Source organism: Rhagoletis pomonella, unplaced genomic scaffold, assembly GCF_013731165.1.
Source record: "Rhagoletis pomonella isolate Grant_MI unplaced genomic scaffold, Rhpom_1.0 Rhpom_scaffold_00010, whole genome shotgun sequence".
Classification (NCBI taxonomy): domain Eukaryota; kingdom Metazoa; phylum Arthropoda; class Insecta; order Diptera; family Tephritidae; genus Rhagoletis; species Rhagoletis pomonella.
In genome coordinates, this window is record NW_023458564.1 from 2699295 (window position 1) to 2725925 (window position 26631).

Genomic DNA, 26631 nt, shown 5'->3' on the forward strand with positions numbered 1-26631 from the left:
TTGTTTTTAAGATTCTTTATGATATAATTTCAGTATCTTATTTTATTTGTTGATGAAAATAAATGAATAAATTTTTTAACTGCAGAAAAAGATTCAAAGAAAATCGCGTTATCACTTTTTCTTAAGTGCCAACAATGGTGATGTTGATCATTCACTTGTTGGCAGTTGTTTGCATCAGTCCTCACATTACTCAATAATAATATGCATTATCGGGGCTTTTCAACTCCTTTGAAGGGCCGTCGCGCAAATATAGTCAGAAACCATCACCTATACTATAGCCGAACTGTTAATGCAGCCACTAAATATACCACGAATTGAATATACCCGGAAGATGTGTTGTTGTCATTATTATTAGTACTTTCTGTCGTATATTTGTTAATCCTCTGCCGATCTTGACGCTCCTACTACTGCTGATCCGGACGAAGACGATGTCGTTGTACTACTGTTGTTGTTCGATTGTGGCGAGTCAAGATATATTTTGAGGGCGCGCTCACGCCGCGGGGAATAAAGCGACGTTGACATGCAACCCAGGCGATCAAGACGCAGCTTTTCGCGAGCGCTCAGTTCGCGCCGTTCTTCAGTTGTTGGCTCTTTGGGTGCTTTGGTAACATCTCTGCAACGAGTAGAAATACGTATTTTTAAAATGAACTAAAAAAGGCAAACGAACTAAAATGAATTTTCTATTCTTACTTGTAAAAATAAACATTTCCATTAACTGTCGTGGTTAGTGGATACTTGTCCAATGTGGCGGGTATTGAGAACCAACTAAGCGTGCTGTTGATACTCAACAGAGAAATGTTTGTGCACGGAAAAGAACCATTTATCTATGGAAAAATATGAACGATTTTAGAGCGATAAATAATAAATGCCCTTTTATATTAAATGCCTTTACTTACCTTACTATACGCTATATGTTCTTGTCGTATGTCAGTAATTTTGGCCAACTCCTCTCTTATTTCACTATTCTCTATAAAAAAAAATAAATATTTGAGCCTTCAAACTATTTATGATTCATATTATTTTTACTTTCTAAAGTGATTTCCTGGAATTTATCCAACTGCAGCTTATCCGCATACCAGCGCCGTACGAAAATGGTAAGACTATCTTCACCAACCTGCGGATTCACACCATCTTCACACTCTTGCACGAGGAACTGTATATAAAAAATCAATTAAGGAACAAGGTAAACATTAAATATGAGGCTACGCCACTTACCTCCGCTGCCACCGATGAGCGCAGATCAGTACCCAATGTTTCATCATCACTCATAACTTTTATAGGGTTGCGTCCACCTTTCAGCCATAGACGACAATTGCTTAATGACAACGATTTGTATTTTGCGTCAATGCGATGCAACTTCGCTATCAGTTCCTTCTTCGCCTCACCCACCGTCATGCTAGCTTTGTACACCCATTCACATATGCAGGGCAATTTGCCGGTATCATTATCCAACTCAGACAGGCGCATAAATGAGATCTTCGCCTTGTGCTCGTCCGGTTGTAGCACTTTCCCCAGTTCAATGCTCAACGTTTCACCCATACTAACAAAAAGCACTGTCGACATCAGGTCGATGACCTCGTATTTGTGTTGCAGCTTAAAATAGTTCGATGGTACACCGATCAGAGATTCAACATGTCGCGTAAATGTGGACATTTTCATATGCGGATCCACTATGATTTTATACGAATGTGTTGGTTTACGCGCCAACTCCTCGTTGGGATCATTTGTGCTACTGCTGTGGATACTTGATGAGATGGTGCTGGGATCGACTGCATTGAGTTTTTCCGCATAGAAAAATTGTGGCGCACTGTTGCTGCGCGATTGAGAACTACTGTCTATTGTGTGATCGGGTGCCATTTGAAAGAGGTCGTGAATGCGTTTTAGCGAATTAGCTTTATTGTAAGCATCATCCTCGGGGCTGGATAAATAAGGCGAGTGACTGGTTGACGAAATTTGACTATCGCCACCGTATCGATTGTGCATCGATTCGACAAGTGTACGGTCGCCGTCACTCAAACTGCTGTCTTCAGAGTTGGATTCTTGGCCAGTCAACGGGCAGGTGACGGGAGGGAGTGGCGATTCGCGTGCACTGCCAGTGGGATGACAGTTCTTTTGCGAAAGAGTGGACGTGTTTTCTCCAATGGATGGATTAATTGTATGCATGACATTTGAGTTCATTTGCACTGCATCAACAACATCAGCGCTGACCTTTAAGAGAAATATTTTTGTTTACTATTTCCTGACTTACCTCTTTACTCAACTAAAATATGAAAGCTTAACTATTGAAGTACCTCGATTGTAGGAGTCTCCAAAGCTGGTATGCCCAATATTTCCAAGGTGGTCGGGTCGGTATTGGGCACGTTAAGGAAAATATATGTTAAGCCCCTAAACTGCTCTTGTGCGATTTCTTGCAAGTCTTCTTGTGTTATAACTTGTTGCTGCATTCCCTCCGCCGTATCACTGTTAGGTGGCGCAGAGTCTAGCGCTACAAAGGCGTCAGTCTTCACTGTGGCCAATAACAATTGGTTCTCATTTAAATTAAGGCGTACCGCAATCGAATGCAAAAGGGCCGAGTTGGCTTCTCTTGTGGGCGCATAGACAAGATGCGGGCCATCCAGGTGCATTTTCCAAACATTCACTATGTATACATTCCAAGTTACTCCGCCCGGTTTGTAGACCTCGAACTCCTGGCCGTCCACTTTTGTCTCCAGCAAAAATTCCAGTGGCCCATCTGTTTGCCGACGTAATTCTGTAAGTGATGGATCGCTAATATGTTCCAGAGATTGGCAAATCTGTTCGCCCATATCATCGTATACTACGAGACGGCAACGCGACAAAGGTGCAAATTGCTCTATATTTAACAATTGATAGGCCGACTCCAGAACCGAGTTCACATTAAAGTTACTTACGTAAACTCGTGTTGATTTCATCTTTTTCAATTCAGGATTATAGAAATTTACGCGTGGTTTCACCAGTTCTTGAACTGATAAATCAGAAACGACAACTCCGTGGCGACCAGAGCTGCGTGTAACTCGTGTTTCTTCTTCCTGATGCAGTTTCGGCAGCAAATGGTTAATATGCTCGGGGAAATCAGTTGCTTTGGTGGCCCGCTCGTTGCGCTGCGGATCAATTTGTCGGTACATTAACATATAAGCGTTTGTGCTTGAACTGTAAACGCTGGAGTAGTAGGCACGACTGGATCCTCCACCAAAAGACTTTTCAATATCCTCCTCAGTAATCTACAATAAAAAGTCACACAAAAATGCTATACCATCAAACCGAGATTAAAAAAAAACAACTAGCATAAATTAACGTAGTGCTTACAAATGTGTATAGCAAAAATGTAAATAAATAATTTCACTGGAAATAATTCGCTTTTCATTAAAGTAAACGGTTTTAAGGAGATCTCAGTGGATGATAAATAAGGGAAGCCAAAGCTAACAGAGGAATTAACTGGCGAGGAAATCATATCGAAAGAAGAACACCTTCCAGAGAAGAGCTTCTACTGTGCAAAATCCTGCATACGGTAAATTCCTAAAAAATTATTCCTCTGTCACAACCCTCTTCTTCTCCTAAGAGCAACTAGAAAGTTACTTTGAATAATTTTATGGTGCAATATTTAAGCTATACTCTCTAAACTAAACGACCTTTAGAATTCATTCAACTTAAACTTGAGTTAGAAACTTTTGTTTTTGTTCTTTTTCTTCTTATTTTGCGGTGTAACCGCCTGAGCGATTTTGTCGAGTTCAACAAAGCATCTTTTTGGAACGCCTAAATATTGAGATAATGATTATATATGAAACTCATTGATTGCAACTTATTGAGCAGATTTTTCAGAAATATTTCAGAGACGTAGTTTTTTAGTCCATTGAATTTTAGTATAGTAGCATATAAGTTTGAAATTGCTACCAATTACCATTAATTTTTGACATTTTTTTTTGCGAACGGTCTTCTAAATTTTCTTCCCCATAAGAGGTGATACATTTCGACCTTAGTTTTGTTTTTTTTTTTTAGTTTTATGTAAAGCTCTATAAACAGAACTGGATCTTGGGGTCTCTATTATCACGCGAATAACATTTACTATTTAAAACTAGTTGCATTCAAATGTTGGCCGAGACTACGCTGTAGGTGGTCCATTCAGAAGGTGCAATTTTCAATTCCTCTTTCCAGCTACATCAAGAGCTTCCATTTCAGGCAACAAAAAGTCCGGTATCATGGTGAGGTAACGCTCGCCATTGACGGTTATATTTTGTCTGCGGTACACATTTGAAAGAAATTATTTTTAATAAGTAAATTTCCGACATTTGTTGAACACACGTATGGAAGGACGGACAGATAGATATTTGCTATATCTGCATATCTCGATTCCGTTGGGCCGCTACAAACAACCGTTATGCGGAAAAAGTTAATTCACCCTTGCGCACAAGTGCGCTCGGGAAAACAAATATCTTGTTTTAAAACATCGGCAACCTTCTTCAAACATATCCTTTATTTTAATCCAAGTTAAAACAGCGTTGCCAACCCAAAGTGATATTTTCTTGGATCAAAGCAATGACTGTTCAGCAAAGCATCTCTAAAAGATGGAAGGTGCCTCCCTGCATGCCGTCTAGAAAGGTTTTTTTACGTCTAGAAAGGTTTTTTACAATTTACGCACTCATAAAATATTTACTGAGTATCTTTGCTTGCAATGATGCCCTATAAGCGCCATACTAATTTTTCGTTATCAGTACTTACCGGCGATACAGTCTGATCATTAAAGCAATACCACTCATTGTTATCGAACTCCTTTATATAAGCATAATAGTGTCCGCCTGAGGCGCTGCCTGAGTGTATCATTATAGCGAATAACTCATACAAATATGGTCCGGTGTTATGCTTTATGCGCTGCTCAACGCTGGCATTGCTACTAGTCACACGGTGATCTGTGCTGGTGCTCATATCGATGCCCTCATCATCATCGTTCATATCATTTTCATGCTGGCTGGAGCTGGCAGTAGCGGTGCCGCTACAACATAAATCCTCCTCCATGGCGGAGCCACTATCTGTAGTACTGCAATCATCATTGGCGGCAATTGTACCATTAGGCATGAAACTATTAGATGTAGCATTGCCGCCAGATAAGCCCACAGTAGCGGATGCAGAAGTTGCAGGTGCGTGGCCTTCCTGATCAGCAGGATTTATGAAACTATTCAAATTTAGCGTTTGCGGGAAAGTTACTCTGCAATAAAATTGTACACAAATAACATATTATTGTTCTTTTTGAATAGCGGCATTGTATTTACTTATCATTCAATTTGATTCTATGCATAGTTTGATAGTCAAAGTCAAAACGTTTCAGATGCAGTGTCAGTATGTAAGGAAAGTTTTTGAATTTCAATCCCTTGTGAGCATCACATTTCTTATTGCACTTTTCACAGAAGTACTGATTATTGCCATCGAGCGTTTCTGGTTGTACGAAAGCACGCAATGCTTCTTCGATGCTACCATAGGCGACAGTGCTGCCAAAAGGACGAACCGGTAGAGGTATATCGAGGAAAGTGTCAGCGCGCGTTTTCTCCGTATTGCACTCCAGACACTTCACATAATCGATCATCTTTCCCTCATACAAGCTTGCAATCAGATTCATTTGCTTGGTATTTTTAAATTTGTGCTCCAGCGCGTCGAACATAACCCGACACAATTCTTGTATGTCGTGTTGCTGCCATGCTTCCGTTGAATCCCATCCAAAACTGCGCGTCAAGTCTGTTGTCTCTACAGCAGATTTCTTTGAAGTCTGCAGGTTGAGGAAAAGCTTCTGCAGCTGGTAGGGAATATTTTTCGCTTCGTTGTCATTGTCGAACTCCCAACGGTAGAGTGCATTACGGAATTCTGGCGTCATGAAGAGCGCCTGAAGTAGGCTGTTCAGGTAGCAAGTCATGGCCTGATTCACCAAACCCACATACCCATTCGCACCACCTGTATACATTGTCGACATTGTGGTCGAGCCAGAGGAAGCACTCGTGGTAGTTGACGCTGAAGCCGATGTGGGTTGCAACTTTTTCCCCAATCGAGTGAAATCACGGTGAAGTGTCATCTGTTGATACATTTCCCCTTCTGTAAGTGGACCGTATTTGGGACTTCGTGGTGAAGTGTTGCGAATCTTGAGCAAACCATCACCACTATATGGCTCAGTCTCGGTGGGGCTTGCAGATGCACCAAGCGCCAAGTCGTCGTCAGATAAAAGCTCTGGATCGGAAAGTGGACTCAATTTCAATGAATGCGCCATGGTGGCGGTATTTGTTGTTCTTGTGCTGGCTATGACAGTCGCTGTATGCTGGGAAGAAGATAACTCATCTGTAGTGGTTGATGAAGCATCGCCAGCACCATTCAAATCAGTACAAATATTTTTTGTTACTAAACTCTCGTTGTGGTTGTTGTTTGCTATGATATCAGCGCTATGCGCTGATATTTCGCTATCACCATTCATTGCGCTGTTGATAGAGGCGGCGGTGGAATCAACACCATTTGTAACAATTGAAGTTGTAGTGACTTTCTCGTCAGGTGTAGATGGACTCTGTGCAGCTTTAATTGTTGCTGTGGATGTCTCCTTTGTGCTTAACTTGGACGATTTTGAAATGCATTTCTTTTTGGTCAATGGTTTTGCGAAATCAAAACGTTTCTTAACATTTCCATCCCAAACGCCTGGAGGCAGCAGAACAAGTACATTCTTTTCCTGTGGAGCAAAGCCGGGTATGGCGAAGAGGAGCTCTGATTTACGCGCATTCAAATGTATCTGAAAATGATATTTAAAAGGAAATTCGTACAAAATATAAATTACATTGAAATTGTTGATCTTTCCTACCAGCGTATTTTCCGTCTCATTTGGCTGCAGAACCAAATCGTACAACTCGTAGGGATACTGTGTACTGATATTGCGAAATACCTTCTCGACGGTGTACTGTGAGCGCACTACAATATTTATTTTCTTTTGCTCTGACTTGGGCGTAAGATCATGCACTACGCACTGTGTGCTCTTTTCCGGCTCCAATTGGACCATATCGCTGCAGTCGGTATTATCTGTATTAAGAAGAACATACATTGTAGATGTGACAAAACGGTATTTCAACTTAAATTGTACATATGTATATATGTTTCTAATTATGTACATACATATATATGTATGTTTATTTTTATATATGTAATAAGAACTGTTTGTGCTGAAAATGATTTGCCGTCAAAGTTGAGTTACCACAAAATTTAACTACTTATACAAATGTGCGCACACACATACATACTATGTATAAGTTAAGCATCGCATATGATATCGACCCCTTTGCGCGAAATTATCTCATGTGCTATATTATCGAAATTGAACAACACCCCACAATGCATCACCTGGTAAAATATTATAGCTGAAATCTTTAGAGTTACACCGAAAATTTTCTGTAAACTTTATAGCATGTTACATTGCATTTTTTCTTGCGGGCGCACTAAAGAAAAAATTTAAAAAAAAATAGTGTTTTTAAACGCGAAAAAACGCTCTCCTGTAAAATTTTGTTTCTGGCACATACGATAATTTCGCGCAAAGGGGCCGATAAAATGATTATGTTTGTATGTACAGTAAAAAAAGTAAAGTCGGAATTTTAATGCTCTTACCTCCTAGGATTGTTCTATACCGCAGAAATATACCCTTATTTTTTATTTTGAAATGAAAAAATATATAGAGGTCGCTCAAAGTTTTCCATGTATTTTATATGGAAAAAAATAAATTTTCGTTAAAATGGTCTAGAATTCTTAAAAACCAATTTCTTTCGATCGGAAAACTCTGTTTCTCTTCAGGAGACTTCCAACAATAATGCCCAATTGTTTACTTAACCATTTTTTTATAGTAACTATATTCTATAGGTCCGCCAAAAACCCCAAAAAATGCAATAGAAGACCAATAAAAAAATATTTAACATTAAAAAATGGTTAAATAAACAATTGGGTATTTTTATTGCAAGTCTCCTGAAGAGCATTCCATTTCTACGAAAAGTTGTTTTTTCCCCCACATAAAATACATCGAAACGTTGAGTGCTTCGAGAGGCCTGTAAATATTTCTTTGATTTCAAGATAAAAAAAAATATTTAAGGCTAAATTTTTCCGATATAGAACAATTCTAGATGGCTTTACTTACCTTTTTTACTACCCTGATGTACCGACATTCATAATACATACAACATACTTAATCCAGACTTTTGCATTCCCGCGCACTCTGGATAACATGAGCAACCAACCCATGTGCAAAAAGGCCTTGGATCACGGTCTTGGACTTCCAATAATAATACCCAATTGTTTACTTAAACAATTTTTTATAGTAGCTACATATATTCTATAGGTCCGCCAGAAACCCCAAAAAATGCAATAGGGGACCAATAAAAAATCTTTAACATTAAAAAATTGTTAAATAAACAATAGATAACAATAAAAATAAAAATTGTGCCTAGGATGACGATGACCACTGCGAGCGAGTAAAGGACCTGGAATGTCTGGACCCTTAACGGCAAAAGTGACTCTGCCCGGCTGGTTGATGTAATGCTACTTCGCTGTGGTTATTGCAGCAGGCTAAACTCATACCTGAGCAGAATAAACGAGGATGTGCCCAACCAATGCCCCGCATACGGAGAGTCGCCACATGACTCACGGCACCTCTTCGCATGCCCCTAAAAGCACACCCAGCTAGCGCCTCTGTTCCTATGGAGAGATCCCGTTGAAGTCGCGCACTTCCTGGGCTTCCCCTTAACTGAAACAGACGACAACGTTAATGGATGAGCCTACCCGAGCGGGGTTTAGTAGCCGTTTTGATACCAAACGAGCTACAATTGTCAACGTATTGATATCATCAGTTGGCCCAGATGAGAAACGCTTAGGCGGTTAAAGCGCCACAGTAATATGTTTATGTGTCGTTAACGTTTTAGACGCTGCATTCCCAAAAATTGTGTAAAAACTCAGATTAAAAAGTATAAAAATTTGATTAGAATTTGTTGAACTTTTTTAAACTTTTATAAAGTATGTGCATAACTTTCGTACATACCTACATATCTACCATAGGTGTTAAATCTGCAATACATAAAAAAAAACTCTAAAAAATCTGATTAAAAAGTTGAAAATTTTCATGAAAATTTGCTAAATTTTCGCGAGTTTTGCACAAAGTTTAATAATTTTTATACGAAATTAGCGGAAAAATATTAGAATGAAAATTGTTGCATATATTGTGAAAAATTTGCTGTGCCAATACTTTGTTCCGGCAGTGTAAGTATTATAATTCTATCAAGATGTGCACGCAAAGATTGCTTTAGAATTTTATCATTCACCTCAGACTGCAAAAATGACTAATTAGTCATTAATAACAGAAAAGACTAATGACCCCAATTTTGCAGTCTTTAGTCAAACATGTGATTGATTGGCTGCAGTTAAAAAGTGTTAGTCAGTGAATATGACTGCAATGATTTAAAGCCAGGATGACTGCATTCTTTAACACCTCTGATATCTACATACATATGTTCCGGATATACATAGTACGAACAATATTTTTTATAAAATAAATAAGAGTAATGGCAATGGCATGACTTTGAACAAATTGACGAAAAGCAAGAAAGCCAAAAACAAGAAAGTACAAAGCAATATTCAAAATGCGTACAGACAGGCAGTGACACAGTAAACGCGGCAAGGAAATACTATCGGAAAAACAAAATATCACAAACTAGCCGAAATGCAGGAAACAGAATCACGATATCGAATCTCGCCGCTCCCACTGTGGGTCGAGGTAAAACATTTGGCCGGCCGCCAAACGTGGAAAATTTAAGTAACGAATCGTTAAGCGGTAAAATGAGCAACGTAAAATCAATGGTTAATACTATATGCTATATAGCAGGTATATGTGTAAATATGGCCAAATATATATAATGATGGTAGCCTAATTTTGGTGGCATTTTTACGATTTTGGTGAGCCATACATACACTAAATACAACTCAAGTTTACAATATAAATACATAAATGTCGTTCCCTTTTCCTTTTTCGCGAGGCAGAAATCACTTGCGATAAACATTCGACACACATGTGAATTTCTTGAGCTACTAAAGTGCCGGGCGCACGTTGCAAATATTATTGAATATGAATTGCCTATGTATAGGTACACACATAAATACATATATGTACGTACAAATATTTGTACATATACATATAGCTGTATATGCATACATATGTGTATGTATGAAAATGCATACTTTTCCACACACTGATTTTCGATTTCCTCTTCCTCTACCTTACGATTTGTCTTCAGATTTCTGGCCATTCAATTTTGTTGCAGCCAGATGAATAATACATTTTAGTATATTCTTGCCCACTTTCGTCGGCAATCCACATTTATTTCAGAATCGAATTATTTTTCATTTTCGCAAACTGTGTTAATCAAAGGCGACAGTCAGCTATTTGCGCGAACTTTTAACGCTCTGCACTTACATATGTACATATCACTAGCTTAGAATGAAAAGTTGCTAAGTCCCATTTTTTTAAATTTTACATGAGATGAAAAAGACTTCTTATAATCATATCGCCTTATTCATAAAAAGTAAAATAGATTTATAAAGCTCTATAAAGTGATTTCGATTTATAAAGCAGTTGAAGTCTTCTTTATTTTTTAACCGATTTCCAAAAAAGGAGGAGGTTATCAGTTCGTCGGAATATTTTTTTTTTTATTTATGTTACCGCATAACTTTGGACCACGTCAACCGATTTCGAGAATACTTTGTGCATCGGAAAGGTAGTGTCTCAGAGGTAGTCCCATACTAATCTGGTTTAGACCCGATCATTGGATCATTAAATAAACATATATATTTTCTTTTTATATGAGAATTGAAGTCGGTTTTTTTTGCTAAAAATTGCTAATTATGAAACGAGAAAACATAAAACAAGTACCTTTATCCTTTTCGAAACAATGCATTTTTTTATTTCTCTAACCTCCTGTATCAAAATATGAGTTTTCATAAAAAGTGGACTTAGCAATTTTTCATTCTAAGCTATCGATATTTGTTTTGATGTTCGTTTCAAAATATTTTCATTTTTATGTTATTACTTTCAAAATTGCATACACCTATGTATGTATACACGTACATATGTACATTAGACTGTCCCAAGAATATATGTATATGGAAAAAAATGCGTTTGCAAATTTTGATATTCATACCCTCTATATTTGTGCTTTTTAGCCTAAATAACATATCGTCGGTGATACTGCAAAACGTTCTATGTCACTTATCACCTCTAGTACTTAATTGATCTGTTATCTGTACCTGATCGCTTCCGGCAACCGTTCATCTTATCAACCAAAGGTAGACGGTTTTGTCATTCGTTTATTAGAATGTAACGATTTACAGATGCATTCCGGTGCACGTAAGAGACCATCTAGGTGTCAAGGGTATTAATAGACATAGACCACCCACATAACGGTAATTTCAAAAAAAACTCAAGGCTAGCTATAATTCAGGGGGAGTAATGTTTGTCCGATTTCAAAAAAAAAAAATTAAAAATCAACACGGTGCTTAAGAAGGCCAAGCTCTTTTGAAATTTTTGCAATTAGCAATGATCAAAGTTGAAAAAATTGAGAAAAGTAGGGGCTCATTAAAATGTAACCGATGAAAACTGTAAACAAGCTAAGTCCAACAATATATATAAATCCTCTTTTTAAACCTTGTTCGATTTTTATCAGATGGAAAATAATCAAGCTATTGCATCAGGTACGAAAATCACGATTTTTTTGGTATAAAAATAAAATAGAGGGTTCCGAAACTATACGGGACCTATTTTCATGTTGTACTCGACCATACCTACAATCTGCACTAGGTTTTGTTTCGGGTGTATTTCATGACATTTTTTTTTAGCACTGTGTAATTTGTGTATGTCCTGAAAATTTGCAATTGTAGAACAGTTTTTAATTGGTCTGACAGGGCGTATGATGAACGTTAAATTATTAAATTCAACTTTAATAACAAATCGCACGTTTAATAATAAATAGAATTGTTTTAAAATTTCAATTTTGTAGAAAAATGCAAGCAAAGTTTGATAAATTCATACAGTTGGTATACAAAAGGACGGATAGAAAGACACATTTGAGCAATTTAGTTATCTATTAGGCTGAATATGCTCCTTATCAAGCTTATTAATTGGATGATGAAATCTCTTAAAACGTAAACTTTCGATTACTTCTCTATATTATTAAACGTGCGAACTTGTTTTCCTACTTAAAAAAAAAGTCTTTCATAATAATAAATAAGCAAAATAAAGTGTTTTAGTATTTGACATGTCCGCTCGGGTTGATTAAGTAACAAATGTGGAAGAATTAATTAAAAATTTTGAGAAATATCCTTAGAAAATAATTTCCTTTAATATCCTTATATACTTATATTCGTGGATTTAAATTCAACTAAGATTATTCAAAATGCATTCAAAACTAAAAGTCTTGAGGGATAATATTTTTATATTATTCTGATTTTTCTGATAACTTTGACTGCAAGTCGACACGGGTAGCCGTGGTCCGAATTACATAAAACTTAATTTGGATTGTTTTTAAGACAAAACCAATAAAATGAAGGCGTATGCGTTAAGAAAAAACAACTTTGATTTTTTGATAATTAATTTCATTTAAAGAGATGGCGTGTCGTGCAGTTCAGCTCCAGCGCAATGCATAATTTTAGGCGCAGTAATAATAATGCGGTTATTAAATATTTCTCTACTTCCGGCGGGGTAGATGTCGCGGCTAGTTCTATATTCTAGACAACAGTTATCGAAGACTTTTAATTATAAAAGTCATAAATAAAAATCAGTCACTGACCTTTATTTTTTAAATCATACTTATAAAAGTCGTTTGTATAAGTCGTAGTAAACTTTTGTTGCCCAACACCTTCTTAACTGCGAAAAATGTTAATGAGTTTTCTACGAATGATTTAAAAAATAAAAGTCGGTAACTGATTTATATTGATATCTTTTAGAAGTAAAAGTCACTCACCGATTTTTATTGATGACTTTTATAAATAATTGTCTTCAATATCTACGACATACATATAACATAAAAATCAAAAATAATTGTTATTTTGGATTTATAATATAAAAATCAAAAGTAATTGTAATTTTTTTTAATTTTGCATAAAAATTGCAAATAAAAATTTATTTTCAAATTAGTCTCGCTGAAAAAAGAAATCGATTGGTACTATGTATCACTTAGTTGTAGAACATTTCCTTCATAGTGAATTTTTCCATGACAGTTTTCGGTCCCTGGATGAGATAATAATGATAAAATGGGCTTGCTCCATTCCTTGTCGTTATGTCAGATTGTATACAAAAAACAACGTTAAATTAGCATCAATATTCTTGTGATTGCAACTTTTCTTCTTGAGCTTTGTTTGCATTATTGGGCGTACATTTTTTGCTATCACAGCAAGATCGATTTAGTTTTTCTTTTTTTCGATCTGGAGACAGCCATGCTGAGCTTCATTAACCATTAATGCATGGACCTAGTACTACATACATTCTAGCATGTTTCGGGCCCGGCAAAGTCGATCAGCCTCAGATCGTCATCGGACGTTTCGTCGTGCATCTTGACCTTGAAATTCGCAAGCACGATTTTGATATCGTGACGGAGACAGCGCTCATATGTACGTTCCAAGCGCTCATAGAAGTGACCCCTGGACGCCCCGCGATATGTTGAAGAATCTCGCTCTGATGCGGATTGTGGCTAGACTTTCGTCCACTGGGGTGAACCAAAGTACCCGGTGACGGAGTCTCTCCCCACCGCAAATCGAACATCGAATTGGCGCTCCTTTACGTGGCAGCTGTAGTAGACGCCGCAAGCCTTCACATTTTCCTTCCATCGGATTTCTTGGATGTTCGTAATGTCAACCTTTGTCTTCTCGAGGACATCAACCAGCCGGGCAGAGGCACCTTACCCATTAAGGGTCCGGATATTCCCGGTGCACACCCCTCGTTGATATATATGTATGTACATAAGTATATAAAACGTATTTGTGTTATAAAGACGAAGTCATGACATTATAAAAATATTACATTTTAAATATAAACGATTAAATTTAGTTTTCTTAATGAGCGGTAAGTGCATTTACTAAAAGATTTATTATATATTTCTATTTACGATAGAATAAATTAAATTTAAATTTTGTTTCTTTGGAGGTTTTGATTTTTTGGAATACTAAGCGCAATCTTCCTGCAAATATGAGGTACAAATGTTCATATGTATGTATGTTCATATGTACATATCCACATAGATTTAATGAGCAAAATGAGGATATATGTACGTATGTATATAAGTGGTAGGCCAACATTTGAAGGACGTGCATTTTTTTTTTGTTAGACAAGTGCATACAACGACGTCTGCGGACGAGAATACATGTATGTACATATGTATTCAAAAGTGCATAAGTATGTAAGCACATTCATGAGCAAAACTGTAATAAAATCACCATGAGGAGAAACGGTATCGTGTAGTTGGAATGGATTGCAGGCGATTGGAAGAGAACCGAGTGTGTTGCCGACGTGCTAAGTGGCATGTTCCGCTGCCGTTAGTAAGCCCATCAATGTCGCTAGGGGGCACAAACGCCAGGACGATGGGTGTTCTATAGACACTCGTCAATTTACGTAAGTGCGGCAATAGAATGTAGGGTGCCGACAGTCATGGTACTAGGTAGTCTTTTGGCGCCGACAAACTATGCAGCACCAAAACTTAAATGCGTCAAATATAACTTAGAAAATGCGAAATGATAGGGAAAAGTGGAAGGGAGGTAGATTGAGTTAAAGGTGTCCTTGTGTCAAAACTTAGTAGATGTACACACATTGAATTTTTTTTAAGCTATTTTTAAATACCACAAACGCATTAGCATGCTGTTGCATAGTTGTTGGTTTATAAAACTGTATATAAGGTGTATTCGTACATATGTCGAATTCTGGAAACAATGTTACGATTTGTATGCCGTTAGCTATGTATTTCTAAATAAATAAAATAAAATCTTTTATAAGTTCAACAAAGGTTTCTCTACTATTTTTATAATCGTTCAAGGCACACAAAATTTCAAAATAACGGAAGTGAGGCACATTCATGTACATATGTACATAAGGGTGTCGCAGGAAGTTTTTATTGCTTTAGGATGACGATAACCCCCTCTGACTTTAATAAAAATCCTACTATTTGATATAAAAATAAAATCGCCTTTTTGGAATCGAGTTCAGAGACCTCAAGTCGACTAGAATCGACTCTCATTCCACGACTTTTCGACTTCTGTTCGCTAAGTATTTGATGGTGAAATTATTACCTAACTTATAAGTTTTCAACATTCTTATGGCAGTTATAAATTTGCTGCCATAAGGTTTTGAAAATGCAGCCTCTCTTGAACAATATTCGCTTTTGGTACCTTGAATATATTTCCTTCCGCTATAAATCTTAAGAAAAAAAAATATTTTTGGCGTTCGCAAATTTGAGGTGTGCATCTTGTTAACCGACTTCAAAAAAATGAGAACGTTATCAGTTCGTCGGAATGTATACCTATATATATTTTTTTATGTATGTTACCGCATACTTTTGGACCACGTTAACCGATTTCTATAACTTTTTTTTACGGAAAGGCGGTAACTCCGAGGTGGCCCAATTTGGTTATATCCGATCATTGGATCATGAAGAAATTAACGGTACTCATACATTTTTATATGCGAATTGAAGTCGGTTTTGTTTATTGGTTAAAAATTTCTTGTTATTATTACAAAAATGAAGGGACCGAAATTTTACCGCAACTCTGAATGGTAGATGATTTTTTCTGCGAAGTTTTTGCATGGCAAGGGAACACTCGCAGGTTTGCCATTGCCCTCCGAAGGGCGACTGTTATTAGAAAAAACTTGTTATGGATATTGCTCAACTTTCCTGCAGCGCCTTGGATCGCCCGCTGAGCACTTGTAAAACTTTTAAACTTTCTCGAAATTACTTTTTTCAATCTGGACGAAAACGCTACATCTATATATGTCATTACACGGGATCGATTTAAAATTTTAACGGTAGCTTCACTAATACATTCTTTAAAGAAAAGTGTAGTCTTTTTTTTTTAATTAATGTAAAATTTTTGCATAAGCAATTCCACCGAAAAAATAATATTTTTTTCAAACGATTACACTGCTAACTATCGACTTTTCTGACACTTTTCACTTTTGTGAAAACATACGGTCATTTGCATTCCAAAAATTAAATTAAAGAAACGCGGTAAAGAAGATTGATACAATTTGCTCAAAACAACTGATATCCATACAAAAAAATCTATTATTTACAAAAAAAAAAGAGCTTTAAGCACAAAAAAGTGTGTCCAATATATTGAACGATGGTTCTGAACGGGTTAAAAATAGTTCAATGGTTCTAATGTTAGGTCGAAAATATTCAAATTCTTTCCATATGTATTGGCAAATTAAATGACGAATATAAACAAAATAATCTTAAGTACTACATATGTATGTATGTATGTATGTATGTATGTATGTAAATATATACCTACATATTTCTAAAGTATTTATAGAACGGAAAATGTATTTTATTATACCAGGTGGGCAAGGAAATAATTTGCCAAGAAATGAATATAGAACATTCATTTGCAGTGATCTACATACATATTTACATACATATCGGATACGATCTTCAAAGTGACACAACTCCAAATTACGCGTTCGTCAGAAAATGCGAAAAACTATTTCGTAGCACATGTTAATCATATGGGCAAGGGAGACTTTACCTTAAATTTTTTTCAACAAATTTTAACAAAAATTTGCTCCAGCTTTTGCTTAAAAGTAAATAAGCGATCTGTGAACATAATTTCACAAATGTCAAATTTTGAGTTAAGTCACTTTTGAAAAACGTGTGTGATATGCATTGTTTGTATGTATGTATGTGTATATAGGTATAGATGTACAAATCCCCGCAGAAAAAAATTTCAATTGATGAAAAATAACTCACTTTTAGTTAGCTTTTTTACGGGATTTTTTTTTAAATATATAACTTGTAGTTAACTACAAAGGGCTAACTTGCAACTAGTTGAAAAGTACAAGTTTCTATTTAAATATCCTCAAACAAATTTTACTTCGAATATACATTTTTTCCACATTTCATAAATCCCTTGTCGAGTTCAGAACAAATAAATGAATATCAAAATTTTATACTATCATTTTGAAGTTGTGTCTGACGGAAAAAGAATATGAGCAGAATGATGTAAACAAATGTGTTACGTTAAATTAAAGTAAATACACAGTAAAAAAATTAAAAAAAAATCTTAGTCATATTTTGTGTCCAAAAATAGTTAGTTACACCCTTGACTATTTCGCGGTCATCGCCATAGAAATATAGTTAGCTTTCCTCAAAGAGAATATACAGATAATAGTGACTTTTAGTTCCTTCCTAATCAACTTCAAGTTAACTTATAGTTAGATACATTTCCTGCAGGGATGTAATTGCTTATTGCTTATATATAAATAAGTATCAATGTATTTAAAAAAAGATCCAGTTGAGTCATATATAAATTCAGACAGAAATAATACAAAATTATTATTTATTTAGAAGAGCGGGGAGCCTTCGTCTGGTTTGTTATGCTCCTATCAGGAAACCGGCTTTAATTTTTTGAAATTGGCGTTGATGTTAGAGACCAAAATCCAAAACTAGCAGAATTGACGCGTTTCACTTTTTTCTGCTTCACTTTCCATTTTTTCTTAGCGTGAATAATCAGCTGATCAGAGATGCCAGTTTAACACCAAACAAAAACATGAGCCAAAGTCGAGTAATTTTGCCCAAAAGTGTTATATCTAATTAGTATGGGAACCAACAACAAACAAAGTTACCACATGGTAAAATGTTTTAAAGTTACCAGGTGGCAAAATTAACACAGTAGATAATATAGAACTGTGAGCATCCTAAATAATAGGATCGGCCCTTGTATCAAAGCCACCTTCCAAACTTTGAGCCTGTCAATGCTTCTGCGTTATATGAAGCGTCTAAGACACTAGTAATTTTTTATTAGAATCCGGCCGATTCCAATTTTTTTCAGATACCGATGCCGATTCCATAAAACAAAAGTAATTTTTAAGCAAAAAAAACAGCCGACTTCAATTCTCATATAAAAATTTAGGAATACCTGTGAGACACTAGCTTTCCGATGGGAAAACAAGTATCGAAATCGGTTGACATGGTCCAAAGTTATGCGGTAACATACTTAAAAAAAGTATTCCAACGATTTGATAACCTTCTCCTTTTTTTGAAGTCTGCTAAAAATACAAACAAATGTATTGATAAAGTGCATTTAACGATCACTCATTTACTTCAATACTGCCATAACTCAAAAAACCAAAAACAGCAATTCATTTTACTAGTATCGCCCAGTTGTCGAAATTCGACATCTTTTTTCATACACTTTTGAATTTTACCTGTCATCAATACTAACTATACTATACTACAGCGAATTACAGGAAAACCTAAAATCGAATTATGGACGTTAATACCGGATTGATTAATGCTAATTCTACCAAGTCCTCTTCAAATTTCCTGAGTAGCATTTGAAAATAGACCGAACAAGGGACCTCGATTTTCATTTATAAAAAATACACATATGTATTTGTATGTATAGATGAGATGTTCATCACTGACAAATATGTCAAACATATACCAATTCAGACCGTAAATAAGTTGTCCCATTATATTTGTCTGAGAACCTCTTGGAGGCTAAAAACTAAATTGCCCACATCTACATAAACTCTTTCTATTTTTCATCAGAGTCGTTAACGGTTGAGAAAGTTTCTTGAAGGTTTACAACAAAATATAATATTTCCTTCTCTAACGGCGGTTTCACACGGGTTTTTATCAAGACTGGGCCAGAGCCCAATATTTTTTCATCACACAATTGGGCTACCAAGTTATACCAAATTTTATGTTACTAATATGTGTTCTAAAAGTGAAACAAATCTGAACATAAATATGATTTTTTAGCATAGCTCTCAATCCCTGCGCCACCTATCGGGAGACGAACACACTGATCTTTCTAAAAATTTTGCACAAAACAACAATCATTCAATGCGATTTTAAAATCTGGGAGAAAATGGTTCTCTATTAAATGATTCTTGCGATTTTATATGTGTATAAATGTAGGTGTATAAAATTCCATCACCTTATATTAATTGGTTCCAGAAATAAGCGATATGAGAATTTAAGTTTGTACGGGCGGTGCCACGCCCCCTTTTTCAAAATCGACCACTATTCGCCGTATGTACGGTATTGGCAACATATGTTGCTGTTTCAAATTTCAGAACGTTAGCATAGGCGGTTCCAGAGATAAGCGATATGAGAATTTCAGTTTGTATGGGCGGTGCGACACCCACTTTCCCATTATCTAACACTTTTCGCCATAAGTACGTTAATGATATCATAAATAGCTGTGTCACATTTCAGGACGTTAGTATAAGCGGTTCCAGAAATAAGCCATATGAGAATTTCTGTTTGTATGGGCGGTGCCACGCCCAATCTGATTAAAAAGTTGAACATTTTTATGAAAATTTGCTGAATTTTCGCGAGCTTTGCACAAAGTTTAGAAATTATATTTTTATGTTTTTTGTTGTAGAATGAACCATATTTTTATACGAAATTAGCGGAAAAATATTAGAATGAACATTGTTGCATATATTGCGAAAAATTTGCTGTGCCAATACTTTGTTCCGGCAGTGTATATGAAATCAATACTATACTCATGGAAAAAATGTATGGTTCTTGGAAAAGGGCCCGTGGCACCTGCCATACAGGCTGAATTTGTTATACTACCACCTGTTAAAAAATTAACTACAATTCAAAGTATTTTGTAAGTTAAATGAATTATTACAAAATGGATGTCGATCGAGTCGTTACATTCCAGAAATGGTGACTCTTAGAAACAAAAGTGTCAAGACTGGTTTTAGATATAATTGCATGATTTACACTTTTGTCTAACCTAGTTTTATGATAAACATTACGGTTTAGCTGAAAAATTGTAAATATCAATTTATGTGACCTTTGACCTTGAATTTTTTTTTACAGAACTGGGATCGATTAGGACTTTTTCCATTTCATTTATAATGTCGTTCGTTATATTAGTACCAATTTTCAACTTAATGCTAGCTGCTGCAACCTTGAAAATCTAACTTGACCAAGATAGTAGGAAATAATTTAAAAAATATGGTTTAAATAGAGTAGCAATTAAAAATATTAGTTGCGCGGCGTATAATGTACTTCAAGTAGATTGATAAGTGATAACTTATGGAAAAAAATTGTGATACTATGTTGAAAAATTTTATTGAAAAATCCCCATCTCAAAAGATTTCTATCTTCATATCTCCCATACAACTGATTGTTCAGATATGAGATTTTTCATTGTAACTCCTCCATTTATGCAGCTAGGAAGATGAAATTATGCACTATTTTCACTCATTTTCAACGAAAAGCTTAAAGTGGGAATGAGCTATTTTCTAATTAATTTTACTTCTTAAATAATGTATAAGCTATATCTCCTATACCACGCATTGTTCAGATACATGCTTTTGCGATATAACTATTTAATGTAGGCAGCACACAGTAGTGAAAATCATTTAGGTCAGTTCAAGAGATGAAATATGGTGCAGTTTGGGCGAAGCCGGCATATTAGCACGTAACGTAGAACAAAAAATACGTATAACGAAAAAAATCTCACCACCTGACGCTATATTCGAAGCTGAGTTGTGTTGACCCAACTTTCTGTCATAACATTTCTTTTTTTTTCTATATTTTAGTCAAAAGCAAGTTGTGTGAAAATAATGACGCCCAAGTAAGATATTTTTATGCAAACGCCAAAGAAAATCTTTCGCCAATCAATGCAAATTCACTAACAAAACATTTGAACATAAAATTTAAAAGCCAGAGCTAAAAATAAATCGGCAAATATGTATGTAGTTGTACAAGACGTTGCAGTTCTAATGCTTCTGGCGCTTCTGACAATTTTCTTTACATACCTACATACATACATATGTACTTGTTTTATTTCCAACACATTTTATTTTCGTTGCGTTTGTATGATTTTGTTTTTTTTTTTTTACCGCGGCAATAAGGGACAATGAATGGGAGGACGCATTGGAAAGATTTGCGGTCGGGTGACGTTTTGAGACGTAAGCGGATTTTTGGCGATCTGAATCCCATGCCAAATATCTATCGCATACTACATACATGTGTATACTAAGCTTGTTAAGTGGTGATCAGGCTAAAATCGGTCCCTTACAATTTGAAAACATTCGAATGTGGTCAGTCACATTTGTTCATTCATATTATTTAATACTTTATTGTATATGTATGTACATACGTATGTGTGTACTTATGTATGCATGTACATAGTATACACATATTAAATGTTCATTTAGATAAATATATGCTCACTAGAAACTGATTTCTGCCAGTAAGTTATTCTATTCGGATTATAGAAGCATCTTCCGCTACCGATATTACCCCCACACCTATTAAAGTTAAGACTTTTTTTTGTATATTTTTTCAAAATTAGTTAAAGCCTGCGGTGCCATGTGATAGTCCTCGGCATATAGCATCACGTAAACAACCTTATTTTGCGCAGATTTAAAAAAACCTACCGCCCACAAGGCCATTTAGAAATACATACGTACATACATACATATATACTTACATGGGAACAAAAATAATAACCAAAATTATTTCAGACCAAAATTTTCGGTGACGATTCGGTTTTTGACTAAGATATCTTTATGGATCAAGGTGAACTTCGGGACTAATGTTTTGACATATTTCATAAAAATACTATACAGTTTATGTTTTGCGATGAATTGAATTAAAGATATTATAAATTTGATCAGAAAATGTCCCGTTTTTTGGCAGAAATTTTGATTAACTGAAGTAGTTGTATTAATTAGTTATTAAATTTTAATCCTTATTTACATTTGCCAGCAGTTTAAACTTTGAGAGAAAACTTCATTTGGCACGCAAAGAGAGGTAACCAGTTTCCTCTTTTAATGTGTGCAAATGTGCACACCATGTAATAAAACTAAACATTGCCTGTTTACTTTTACATACCACATTTGTCGCGAAGAGCAAAATTACACATTAAAAGTTTAAAATAGAGTAAATGTGAGCCCCTAATGTTTACTATTAGTAGGAAATGTTTTTAGTTTGAAAATTTTTGCAATTTTAAACATTTTATGTGTAGTTATGTACATGTTTTAAAGATCTCAAGTTCAAAATCAAATCCTGAACATCTTATACGTATATTTATACAGATTCTTGTTGAAAAATAGACACTTTTCAGTAGTAGTTTTACATGCTCTTTTTAGAGTGTACAGGTATAAATGTAACATATTACTTATTATTTATTATACTTACTTTGCAAAATACTTATGCACAAAAAATGTAATTTATAAATTGAAATTACAAATGTTTGATTTTATGAAGCATAAAAATATATATACATGTATTCCAAGTCCTTAGGATGGGTTAAATTATGTCTTTTTCTTGAAAATTTTCGGTTTTCTTGCAAATTATGAGATGTATACGTAAAAAGAGAAAACTGGATAAATTTGGATACATTATTGGCTTGGTCAGTGATACATTTTCGTGAGACGGCGTAGCAACACTGATGACCACTTAAAGCCTCCAATGGCATTTACAGTTTTATAATCGACGTCTACCAATTGGCTGGTTTTCATTAGGTCAAAATCACTGACATCAAATACTGCCTTCATCTGGCAGCTGTTCATTTGGTGTCAAATGCGTTTTCATTAGATTTTAAAAACTGACCAAATGTCGATATCGCAGTGCATGTCAAAGATTGTCGTCAAATTTCGGTATCAGATGATTGACATTGCGTTTTCATTACTGATATTCAATGTGATGTTAAATTTTTACAAAAAGTGTTGAATACCGACCTTTTAGCTATAGATAAACCAAAAATGTAATTAGATAGAACTCTTCATACTGATTTCAACCTTGTCAAAATTATTTAGCGCAAGTAAAACATTAAGGGCTGGTTTCTCCAACTCAACTTAACTTAGTTAAGCCAATTTTCTTGACTAAGTCAAGAATAAGCTGTGTAAAACGTAGGCTAACTTTTGACTTAAGTCCAAAAAGTGGCTAAACTAAGTTAAGTTGAGTTGGAGAAACCAGCCCTAAGAAGATATAGGAGCTTAAGTTAAAGTTTTCGATATTTTGAAATATCAATATCTTATGAACTACATAACCGATTAAACAACTAATGATGTCAAAATAAAGATGATTAGTTTATCTTTCCGTTGATGTACCTAATTTTTCTGATTTTTTATATTTTTAAGTCAAAAATACTAAAAAACAAAAAAATTTAATTTTTTATTAAATTACCTTATTTGGAGATAGTTGCAGAGGAGTTAATGCTACAGAAATTTATATTATTTAGGAAGTACAAATTATTACCTTATATAGAAAGGTTTGTTATAGGGCAACATTTAACGAAAGTAGAGGTAAAAATCGAAATTGTATATATATATCTATATATCTTTTTAAACAGCCTTTACCAAAATTTGTTTTAAAGATGGTAATAGTAAATACGTTGTAAAAAAGGTATTGAAATTATCTTTGAATTGGCCTCAATACTTTTCTCAAGTAGTTTCCGAGATATTAGACATATAAAAATAGGAAAGTTGAAGTTTAACCTGTTGTATTTTCTTTGTTGTACCCCCAAATAATTTGGGTATGGTTGCAATCAGAGTGAAAAAGTTCTATGGATCTGAATTTTTTTTTTTTTTGTATCTAAACGGTCCGTATTGTAGCTAGAATCAGCTGTTCGCATGGCAAACGAAATCAAAATTACCAACATGTTGGCAAATACATTCTGGTTGTCAAATGCTGCCACATCAGCGGCGAGTGCCGTTTTCATTTGGATGTCATTTTATATGAGTGCGTGGTGTTATATGAAAACAAACGCAAATGACACCAGATGACAACCCATTTTCATTATTTTGACGTCAAATATGACCCAATGAAAACCAGGCTTAAAGCTGATGCCAGATAAAACTTTGTAGCTTTGCGTGACATTTATAACTTTGCCAGCAAAGCGCCAGACGCAAAAGGTATGCCACAATGAACGCCAAGAAAACAATGTTGTACCGCTTTTTTACTCATCAAAGTTGCTGTGGATTTTAATTATTTTGATTTAAAATTATCAGCAATGTAATTAAGTTTTATGTTTCTGCATGAAAACCCGAATTTGGACGAAACAAAATAAATATTAAACCGGCTGATTGTCAAAGCGCGCAAAAAGATGGGAGTTGACCATCTTTTCGCTTCGCGCTGCCGCTTCAACGATTTATGTGGCATGCTTTGTGCATTTTCATACAATTCATCTTATCTGTCAAAGCGAATCTGTCACGTAAAGCGAAGCAAAAGTTTTATGTGACATCAGCTTAAGGGTATATTCGAAATCGGCGACCCGAAATTGTTACTATTAAACTACTTACTGGCTATTCTGCCTACATATTTACGTACATACATAAGTATATTTTGGATTCTGACAAGTGCAATGAAATGATGTTTGTAAAATTTCGGTTATGTGTATTAGCGTAGCATTTTCTTCAAATATATATATTATTTACCTACGCTCGAATTAAAAGTTTATGGAATTTCTGATACTATTTTCCTTACTTCTATTAATTACTTGTCATTCTTAAGTCAGCTAAGAACAAGTCGATTTTATTTGAGTTAATAAAAAGAGAAATACCGTTATGCGCGTGAGATTTTTTTTATATCTGAACAAAATCATGTAAATTTTCCGGTGATTTTGACCATAAATGCTGGCATATGACCATAGTATTTGGAATCTAAAAAAAATCATACTCTAATACATAAACATATGCATACATATGTATGAAAGAATCTTTGTTAAACATGTTTTTCTATCTTTAGAAAAGGTCATACGATTATACTATAGGTATTTATATACACACATATGTACATCTTATACATATATGTAGATAAAAATATATTTGGTATGCTATATTAAAGGAAAAAATCACAGAACCCCAATATCTGCCATAAAAAAAAAGGTCTATAAATGTGGAGGCGCAATTATTGAAAATTTGCAACTCATAATAAATATATTGCACTCACAAATATTCAAACATTCAATTTTAAAACCAAATATTTTTTTAATATTTTTTATGGCGATTCTGCGGCACTCTTCAACACGCTGTTCATTGTGGCGACACAATTTCACCAACGGGAGCACACATTTTCAGTCTATTTTTAAAAACAGATATTTTATGAATATTTTTGAGTATAAGTAAATATTTCAATACTTTAGTTAAGTGGCAGTATAGCATATAGCTGGCTTAAATGTTGCAATCATATACACATGGTACATATGTACATAAGTATGTATGTATATATATATGTACATATGTAGTTTCACACAATTTTCGCAACAACTCACAAATGCTTCATCAGCTATGTAGAAATCTGCAGCAATTTCATAGTCTATAAAATTTGCATGCAACACAAAATTTCAACGATTACGAAAGAGACGCATTGGTCTCTCTGCTTAGATTACAAATTTCTTCAACTCACTTTTTATTTCAAAATGAAAGATGTTTTTCACGAATATCCGTTATTAACGAATAGATTTTTAGAAAAAATCTTTCGTCAATTTGAAAACTCAGTAAAATTAATTTCTATATGTTTAGGCCCTACACAATCGGTCGTCCGGTTATGCTTTCACACCAAGCGCCGCAACGCGTTGTTGTTGTGCGAAAATGAAAAATGCACACGCACGCACACATTCACACAATTAAAACAGCGAAAAATCTACGCGGCAAAGACATTCGTACGGACCGAGCTACCAAACCGAAATGTGCCGAATTTTCGAACTTTTCAATCTAAAAATTGCTCGAATCATCGTGGCATTAGTTCTTGTGTGCTTTTCGCTCATTTCGCACAAGTACAGTTCGTCACATATAAATGATTATGCTTTCTTATGGTGCAAATAATGAAAATTAACGAGATATTGAAGTACCATTTCACACTGGTCCCAAACATCGGATAGGCGGATTCTACGAAGATTCTCAGTAAATTTGTCCAAGAAACTATGAGTCTAAAATCAATTTGGAATTTGCCTCTAAGCTTATAAAATTTGCAAAAATAAGTTTCGAAGAAAGAGTGAAAATTTTCACTGTTGGGCCTTTGGAGGAAGTTGATACCTCGTGCCAAATTTCAAGCATATCGAGCCATAACAAAGCTTTTTTGAATCGATCGGTCCCTGGTGCATTTACCGGAAAAAAGGATCCTATATGTTAATCTAGGCAAAAAGCTACCTTACGTGCCAAATTTCAGGCAAATCGGACTATAAATACGATTTTTTCGAATAGATCCGTCCCTCCGTTTGCGAGGTTATCTGCTACAAAAAAGGGACTTTTCTTTATATAACTAGTGAACCCGCAACGCGTCAAAACGCTAACATTAAATTAAATTTTTTAAACCGCTAAAACCCTATTCAAAAACCTCTAAAATATTCCTAATGATTAATGTAAACCATTTATCAGTGATGAGAGGT

At 35.1% G+C, this 26631-nt stretch overlaps 1 protein-coding gene across 1 annotated transcript; it reads right to left on the bottom strand.

Moving 5' to 3' along the window:
• LOC118745944 (ubiquitin carboxyl-terminal hydrolase 47-like) lies at positions 1-25906 on the bottom strand. Its single transcript, XM_036479610.1, has 10 exons — positions 25650-25906; positions 6842-7056; positions 5283-6772; positions 4735-5218; positions 2292-3239; positions 1216-2208; positions 1027-1153; positions 897-967; positions 691-824; positions 1-613 (listed from the first exon to the last, which is right to left on the bottom strand). The coding sequence occupies exons 2-10, from the start codon at positions 7034-7036 to the stop codon at positions 376-378; spliced, it is 4680 nt and encodes a 1559-aa protein (XP_036335503.1). The 5' UTR covers positions 7037-7056; positions 25650-25906; the 3' UTR covers positions 1-375.
• Between the last annotated feature and the right edge of the window lie 725 nt (positions 25907-26631).

Bases quoted from the DNA above. Each gene is read 5' to 3' on its own strand.
- LOC118745944 (XM_036479610.1), bottom strand. From the start codon at position 7,036: ATGGTCCAATTGGAGCCGGAAAAGAGCACACAGTGCGTAGTGCATGAT. The intron at 6,773-6,841 runs GTAGGAAAGATC...TATCATTTTCAG, and splicing joins ATGAGACGGAAAATACGCTG to ATACATTTGAATGCGCGTAA. The intron at 614-690 runs GTAAGAATAGAA...TACTCGTTGCAG, and splicing joins GGAAATGTTTATTTTTACAA to AGATGTTACCAAAGCACCCA.